The sequence below is a fragment of the Oncorhynchus clarkii genome, chromosome 4 (genome assembly GCF_045791955.1).
Source record: "Oncorhynchus clarkii lewisi isolate Uvic-CL-2024 chromosome 4, UVic_Ocla_1.0, whole genome shotgun sequence".
In the NCBI taxonomy this organism is placed as follows: Eukaryota; Metazoa; Chordata; class Actinopteri; order Salmoniformes; family Salmonidae; genus Oncorhynchus; species Oncorhynchus clarkii.
In genome coordinates this window covers 18,217,415-18,225,635 of record NC_092150.1, presented here as the reverse complement: position 1 = coordinate 18,225,635, position 8,221 = coordinate 18,217,415, and the positions used below count along the sequence as shown (strand labels likewise).

General features: G+C 46.6%; 1 protein-coding gene across 1 annotated transcript in view; it reads left to right on the top strand.

Moving 5' to 3' along the window:
• The first annotated feature begins 216 nt into the window (after positions 1-216).
• The window catches only part of LOC139407603 (phospholipid-transporting ATPase IC-like), a 33,849-nt gene continuing 25,844 nt past the window's right edge, over positions 217-8,221 (top strand). The window contains exons 1-11 of the mRNA XM_071151429.1: positions 217-266; positions 592-771; positions 901-959; positions 1,057-1,120; positions 1,633-1,724; positions 1,868-1,981; positions 2,914-3,012; positions 3,389-3,450; positions 6,516-6,588; positions 6,896-6,966; positions 7,092-7,183. Coding sequence (XP_071007530.1) covers positions 1,084-1,120; positions 1,633-1,724; positions 1,868-1,981; positions 2,914-3,012; positions 3,389-3,450; positions 6,516-6,588; positions 6,896-6,966; positions 7,092-7,183 — 640 coding nt within the window. The 5' untranslated portion in view covers positions 217-266; positions 592-771; positions 901-959; positions 1,057-1,083. The remainder of the gene's footprint in view (positions 267-591; positions 772-900; positions 960-1,056; positions 1,121-1,632; positions 1,725-1,867; positions 1,982-2,913; positions 3,013-3,388; positions 3,451-6,515; positions 6,589-6,895; positions 6,967-7,091; positions 7,184-8,221) is intronic.

The window sequence follows — 8,221 nt, the reverse complement described above, 5'->3', positions numbered from 1 at the left end:
AGGTAGAATATGTTGATACTGAAGCTACCTGGGAAAGAGAGAGGGGCAGGGACTGAGAGAGGCAGGAAGAGAGGGAGGAACGCCAGCAGGGGAATTGTTATGAAATGCTGTGGAGAATGTGTGGAAAGTCACCACCATGTTAATATTCAGCTGTGGTCTGACTGCTGAGGATGTTGGCACGTGCGATCGTCACCTGGTAACAGATGTTATGTGACACACAGAGACACACAAGCCATGGAGGGATACTCAAAGGCTGCTGTTTACAGGTGGGTGTTATTAACGATCACCTACACACCTACACACTTTTTAACATCGAGCTGTGGGTTTGTTAGGAAGTATGTTTCTTAGTTCATTAATTGTGGGAGCTTATTCGAGTTTGTGCTGTTTAAACTAAATTGTGTGCGGGAGGCTTGTGTTTAGGGTTGGTGTTTGTTGTCATCAGGTAACATTTACCTGTTATCTATTTTCTTTGTAAGGAGAAGAGGGAATTAGAGAGTTATAGCTAAGGAGGTGGAGCCCCTCTCTCTGGTCCGTCTGAGGTGAACTGGGTTGACCTTCATTCCACTGCATACGATCATTACTCCTCTTTAGGTCATGGTGACAGATGAAAACAGAATATCTACCACCGAACCACGATTCACCGCCTCTTGTTGTGTTACCTTTTGAGAGTCCTGGCTTAAAAGTATGATACTCAAATAGTTGGATCGACAAGTTTCACCAACTGCTTACCAAACAAAGACTTTTAACCAAAGCTGGGTTAACTCATGTTCAGTAGGTATTTTGTCATCTACTGATCGAACGTCTGAAATGTTAAACCTTGGGACCATTTGAGTTCACACTCAGCCACCTCAAACGACCAGTAGTGACATAGGATTTTGTGTGTCTTTCTGATGAAAATAGGTCACAGTCAATGATTTGAGGAGTCAAGATTCCCTCTTTCTCTCTGTGTGTCCTATGAGGTAAGCAAGCATGGCAACAGTGGAATGAGTAACAAGGCTGGCATGAGAGTCAATGTTATGAATAAATTGACTGTTGCTCTCTGTTTCACTCTTCCAGAACAGTATATTTAGTCATTATAGCACCATGACCAAAGGGGATACTACCACCAACCCTGAAACAGGTCAGTCCAGTCTTTGTGTCCATCCATATTTGCATGAAACAAGTGAAAGTGTGTCTAGATGTCAAATAAAGCATCCTATATATGACCTTTGACCTAGTTTGATAATGATGGAGTGTTTTAAGGGATCCGATTTCCTCAGAAGAAGCTATTAGAGTAATTTCTGCCTTCTCCAGGCGCAGGATAGGGGAATAAGGGGCTGCAAGATTCCCCCTGAGAGATGTAAAATAACACACTACAGTCTGTCACACACACACACACGCACACACACACACACACACACACACACACACACACACACACACACACACACACACACACACACACACACACACACACACACACACACACACACACACACACACACACACACACACATGATCTCATCTTACCCCATATGTGATGGACAGTGACGTGACCTAGTCCCTGTGCTATGTCCTCCTCAAATCTCATTGGTGATAGAGAAAGCCAATTTGTGGTTGTAATAGGCTTTTCTTTAACCCTGTCTTTAACAGATATTACGTGGGAGGTGAGAGCAAACAGCCGTCACTTCCACAAACATCGACAGCAGAGATCCTTTCTGTGTTTCCGCTGGGGCCGATATGCCGTGAGTCACAGTACACTGTGTTGTTGTAACCCAACACTGTAGGCACAAACACACTAACCCACTAATTGACAAACACTCACGTCTCCCTTGTATCTCTCTCTCTGTGTTTCTTTCTGTGTCTGTCCTCTGGGTTGGGTTGCCAGGACAATGTGGTGCGCAGTTTTAAGTACTCCCCTCTGACCTTCCTACCCCTCACGCTGTACGAACAGTTCCAGCGAGTAGCTAACCTTTACTTCCTCCTCATGGTGGTGATGCAGGTCAGACTCTGGGTTTCATTTATCTACTCAGTTCATTTCTATGGTTTCAGAGGATGGGTAAATCGTATGTATTTTTTGGCCAATATTTGACATTAGTGATTTTATTTATCTGTATATATGTTGACAAAAGAATGGTCATATTTTCGATTGTTTTAGACTAGTGTTCTAGTATGAGCAGCTTGTGTGCAATTTATACTTGTGATTCAGTGAATGTGGTAATCAATATGTGTGTGTGTGTGTGTGTGTGTGTGCATTAGTGCTGAGCAAACCTAAAAAGCTTTTTTAGGTTTCGGTCCAATTATTAAAACATAAATAGGTTTTTTTGATGTTGGTTTCGATATTTTTTTTTAACATTAAATGCATTGTGAAATAATGACATTAAAATGACATTGGAGCTTTTTAATGGAAATTCAAAATCCGAAAATAGTGACCATTCAAATTTAAAATCCTAAGTATGTCTGACAAAATCATTTGACTAGTTCTTCAAAGTAGATAAGGCATACTATCACATTCTTCTCTATCCCTCGCGTTGTTGTGTTGTGTACGTTCCTCTCATGCGTTCACAGCGGTGTGTCTGCCTAACCTAATGTAGCAGCTTTAAAAGTGTATCCGTCTCTGTCCGAGCAGGAAAGAACAGGCACAATGGATTATGGTCATTGAAGGAAATGACCACATTTCTGCACTGAACGAGGTTGAATATTTCCTTCAGTGCAGGATCCCACATAGTTCTTGACTTGATTTCTCTCGTGAATGATTTGATTTCTTTCTAGAGAAACGGCTCGTTGGGCTCACAAAAAAAACACGAAATGGAATTCAAGTAATTGAACAACGTCGGTCAATTAGTTGCTTAAAAACAACAACATTAAACATCTTGGTTAATCGCTCAGCACTAGAGTGCATGCATATGTACATGTGTATGTGTGTGTTTCCAGTGTGTCCCTGCCATCTCGTCCATCCCCTGGTACACCACCACCATTCCCCTGGTAATAGTTCTGTCAGTACGGGGGCTTAAAGACCTGACCAATGACCTGGTGAGATTACTCACTCACCCTCCAATCACGCACCTCGCTCATTCATTGTCCTCATTGACTCCTTGTACTCATTGACAAACTGGTCTTCCAAGTTGCATAGATTTTTAACTAGCTTCTCTCCTCCAGCAGCGATTATGTTTTGCATGGAGCATTTATGGTTAAGTGCATCACTGCGTTATGGTGTTTACACCCCTTTTGAAAGGCTTTGTGACCCTCTTTATTGACTTGTCAATTAGTGAATGATGTAAATCTCTCAGCTTGTGTCACTATATGGTCCCCTAAATGTGTTTTCTCTCTCTCTTTCTCTCTCGCTCTTTCCTATTAACCATTTCTTATCTGTATGTCTGTCTCTACTATCTCTCTCTCTCTCCCTCAGGCCAGGAGACGCAGTGACTCTCAGATTAATAGGCGACCCAGTGATGTCCTCATCTCCCAGAGGTGAGCACAAAGATGCCAGCTCTGCCTCTTAGGGCACTAACCTAACTTCAGACACCCTTGTGAACTGTAAAACATTTAAACGTTTGTGTCAATCTACTGTATGTCAGTTCCTTTGTGCTTCTAGTACAAGGAAAATAATGTAGGTCTTTAACTCAACTCCTTTCTTTGTCCATTTTGTCTCTCTCCCTTCTGTCTCTCTCCCTTCTGACTCTCTCCCTTCTGTCTCTCTCCTTTCTGTCTCTCTCCTTTCTGTCTTTCTCCCTTCTGTCTCTCTTCTTTCTGTCTCTCTCCCTTCTGTCTCTCTCCCTTCTGTCTCTCTCCCTTCTGACTCTCTCCCTTCTGTCTCTCTCCCTTCTGTCTCTCTCCTTTCTGTCTCTCTCCCTTATCTCTCTCCTTTCTGTCTCTCTCCCTTCTGTCTCTCTCCCTTCTGACTCTCTCCCTTCTGTCTCTCTCCCTTCTGACACTCTCCCTTCTGTCTCTCTCCCTTCTGTCTCTCTCCCTTCTGACTCTCTCCCTTCTGTCTCCCTCCTTTCTGTCTCTCTCCCTTCTGACTCTCCCTTCTGTCTCTCTCCCTTCTGTCTCTCTCCCTTCTGACCTCCTCCCTCCTGTCTCTCTCCCTTCTGTCTCTCTCCCTTCTGTCTCTCTCCCTTCTGACTCTCTCCCTTCTGTCTCTCTCCCTTCTGTCTCTCTCCCTTCTGTCTCTCTCCTTTCTGTCTCTCTCCCTTGTCTCTCTCCTTTCTGTCTCTCTCCCTTCTGTCTCTCTCCCTTCTGACTCTCTCCCTTCTGTCTCTCTCCTTTCTGTCTCTCTCCCATCTGTCTCTCTCCCTTCTGACACTCTCCCTTCTGTCTCTCTCTCTTCTGTCTCTCTCCCTTCTGACTCTCTCCCTTCTGTCTCTCTCCCTTCTGTCTCTCTCCCTTCTGACTCTCTCCCTTCTGTCTCTCTCCCTTCTGACACTCTCCCTTCTGTCTCTCTCCCTTCTGTCTATCTCCCTTCTGTCTCTCTCCCTTCTGACTCTCTCCCTTCTGTCTCCCTCCTTTCTGTCTCTCTCCCTTCTGACTCTCCCTTCTGTCTCTCTCCCTTCTGTCTCTCTCCCTTCTGACCTCCTCCCTCCTGTCTCTCTCCCTTCTGACTCTCTCCCTTCTGTCTCTCTCCCTTCTGTCTCTCTCCCTTCTGTCTCTCTCCTTTCTGTCTCTCTCCCTTGTCTCTCTCCTTTCTGTCTCTCTCCCTTCTGTCTCTCTCCCTTCTGACTCTCTCCCTTCTGTCTCTCTCCTTTCTGTCTCTCTCCCATCTGTCTCTCTCCCTTCTGACACTCTCCCTTCTGTCTCTCTCCCTTCTGTCTCTCTCCCTTCTGTCTCTCTCCCTTCTGACTCTCTCCCTTCTGTCTCCCTCCTTTCTGTCTCTCTCCCTTCTGACTCTCCCTTCTGTCTCTCTCCCTTCTGTCTCTCTCCCTTCTGACCTCCTCCCTCCTGTCTCTCTCCCTTCTGACTCTCTCCCTTCTGTCTCTCTCCCTTCTGTCTCTCTCCTTTCTGTCTCTCTCCCTTCTGTCTCTCTCCCTTCTGTCTCTCTCCCTTCTGACTCTCTCCCTTCTGTCTCTCTCCCTTCTGTCTCTCTCCCTTCTGACTCTCTCCCTTCTGTTTCTCTCCTTTCTGTCTCTCTCCCTTCTGACTCTCTCCCTTCTGTCTCTCTCCCTTCTGTCTCTCTCCCTTCTGACCTCCTCCCTTCTGTCTCTCTCCTTTCTGAGTCTCTCCTTTCTGACTCTCTACTTTCTGTCTCTCTCCCTTCTGACTCTCTCCCTTCTGTCTCTCTCATTTCTGTCACTCTCCCTTCTGACTCTCTCCCTTCTGTCTCTCTCCCTTCTGACCTCCTCCCTTCTGTCTCTCTCCTTTCTGTCACTCTCCCTTCTGACTCTCTCCCTTCTGTCTCTCTCCCTTCTGACCTCCTCCCTTCTGTCTCTCTCCTTTTGAGTCTCTCATTTCTGACTCTCTCCTTTCTGAGTCTCTCCTTTCTGTCTCTCTACCTTCTGACTCTCTCCCTTCTGTCTCTCTCCCTTCTGACTCTCTCCCTTCTGACTCTCTCCTTTCTGTCTCTCTCCTTTCTGTCTCTCTCCCTTCTGACTCTCTCCCTTCTGTCTCTCTCCCTTCTGTCTCTCTCCCTTCTGACCTCCTCCCTTCTGTCTCTCTCCTTTCTGAGTCTCTACTTTCTGACTCTCTACTTTCTGTCTCTCTCCTTTCTGTCACTCTCCCTTCTGACTCTCTCCCTTCTGTCTCTCTCCCTTCTGACCTCCTCCCTTCTGTCTCTCTCCTTTCTGTCACTCTCCCTTCTGACTCTCTCCCCTCTGTCTCTCTCCCTTCTGACCTCCTCCCTTCTGTCTCTCTCCTTTTGAGTCTCTCATTTCTGACTCTCTCCTTTCTGAGTCTCTCCTTTCTGTCTCTCTACCTTCTGACTCTCTCCCTTCTGTCTCTCTCCCTTCTGACTCTCTCCCTTCTGTCTCTCTCCTTTCTTTCTCTCTCCCTTCTGTCTCTCTCCCTTCTGTCTCTCTCCCTTCTGACTCTCTCCCTTCTGTCTCTCTCCTTTCTGAGTCTCTCCTTTCTGACTCTCTACTTTCTGTCTCTCTCCCTTCTGACTCTCTCCCTTCTGTTTCTCTCCTTTCTGTCACTCTCCCTTCTGACTCTCTCCCTTCTGTCTCTCTCCCTTCTGACCTCCTCCCTCTGTCTCTCTCCTTTCTGTCTCTCTCCTTTCTGAGTCTCTCCCTTCTGTCTCTCTACCTTCTGACTCTCTACCTTCTGTCTCTCTCCTTTCTGTCTCTCTACCTTCTGACTCTCTCCTTTCTGTCTCTCTCCCTTCTGACTCTCTCCCTTCTGTCTCTCTCCGTTCTTTCTCTCTCCCTTCTGTCTCGCTCCTTTCTGTCTCTCTCCTTTCTGTCTCTCTCCTCTCTGAGTCTCTCCTTTCTGTCTCTCTCCTTTCTGAGTCTCTCCTTTCTGACTCTCTCCTTTCTGTCTCTCTACCTTCTGACTCTCTCCCTTCTGTCTCTCTACCTTCTGTCTCTCTCCACTCCACGTCTCAGTTTCAGCCCATCCCAGTGGAAGGATGTGTGTGTGGGAGATGTGTTGCGGATTCACAAAGACCAGATCATCCCGGTGAGTTTCCATGGCTAGGCTTTAGCTTCAGCTGATTCAGCACCACCTGCAGGTTTGCATAGAGTCAAATTCAAATGTGTTTATTCGTCATATACACATGCTATACATGGAGAACACAGTGCAATTAAATGCTTACTTTCAGGTTTACCCCTCGACAGTCAACAACAATAGAAAAAGTCAATAGGTAAAGAAAGGGTACTAAAAAAGGGAGAGAGTCCAAAGTGGTTCCCTAGCCCTGACTGTCTGGTCACCCCTCTCCCTTTGTGCTTCTCTCTATAGACATCTTTTCCTTCTGTATCCCTTGTAGGCAGATCTACTGCTCCTCTGCAGCTCTGAGCCACACAGCCTGTGCTACGTAGAGACAGCTGACATTGATGGGTAGGGGACAGAAACATCCATACACTGGCAATGTACTCTTGTCCATATTGCACACTGAACCAGATATGACCTGTTTATTTTAAGCTGAGGGTTATGACGCCTGACCGTGGTCCCTGTCTTTGCAGAGAGACCAATCTAAAGTACCGGCAGGCCCTGGATGCCACCCACACAGAGATGACCTCTGACCCCACAGAACAGACCCTGGCTGCCTTCGATGGTAGGCACCACCTGAGCTAAAGCATTAGGAGAGTTAGGAAAAAATGCAAAGCGTATGCAAAATAGGGTGAGCTCATAACTGAAGCAGACCCTATCTGCCTTCAATAGTAGTCACCGCCCTGACTCAGAGCATTAAGAAGTAAAGGGAATTAGGAAAAAATCTATAAAAAGTCTATACAAATTGGGGTGAGCTCATAATAACAATATGTCAGTGTCAGGTTGCATTTGACATTTGAGTCATTTAGCAGACGCTCTTATCCAGAGCGACTTACAGTTAGTGCGTTCATCTTATAATAGCTAGGTGAAATGACAACATATCACAGTCATAGTAAGTACATGTTTCCTGTATAAAGTAGCTATCAGCAAATTCAGAGCTAGTGTGTGTGTGTGTGTGGGGGGGGGGGGGGGGGGGGGGTGAAGTGTGAGTGTTAATTTACGAAAGGCTATTTATTTATTTTGAAAAATGTGGGTTCGAGGGGGGTTTTCGGAAAGATGTTTTCGGAAGATGGGGAAGCTCTATGCTGTTTTAGCTTCAGGTTCCACCATTGGGGTACCAGGACAGAGAAGAGCCTCGACTGGACCGAGCGGGAGCTGGCCTCTTGTAGGTGTGGGAGGGCTACTCGGTTCGGGTGTAGGTTTCGAGCACAGCCTGAAGGCAGTTCATCTTGCTGGCAAGTTCCATGGTCTTGTAGTGAATGTGAGCTTTGACTGGAAGCCAGTGGAGTGTGTGGAGGAGCGGGGTGACATGGGAGAACTTGGGAAGGTTGAACACCAGGCGGGCTGCAGGATTCTGGATAAGTTGCAGGGTTTGATGGCACAAGCAGGGATTCCAGCTAACAGCGAGATGCAGTAGTTCTGACGGGACATGACAAGTGCCTGGATTAGGACCTGCATCACTTCCTGTGTGAGGTAGGGTCGTACTCTACAGATGTTGTAGAGCCTGAACCTGCAGGAGTGAGTCACTGCTTTGATGTTTGCAGAGAATGACAGGGTGTTGTCCAGGGTCATGCCAGGGTTCTTTGCACTCTGGGTGGGGACA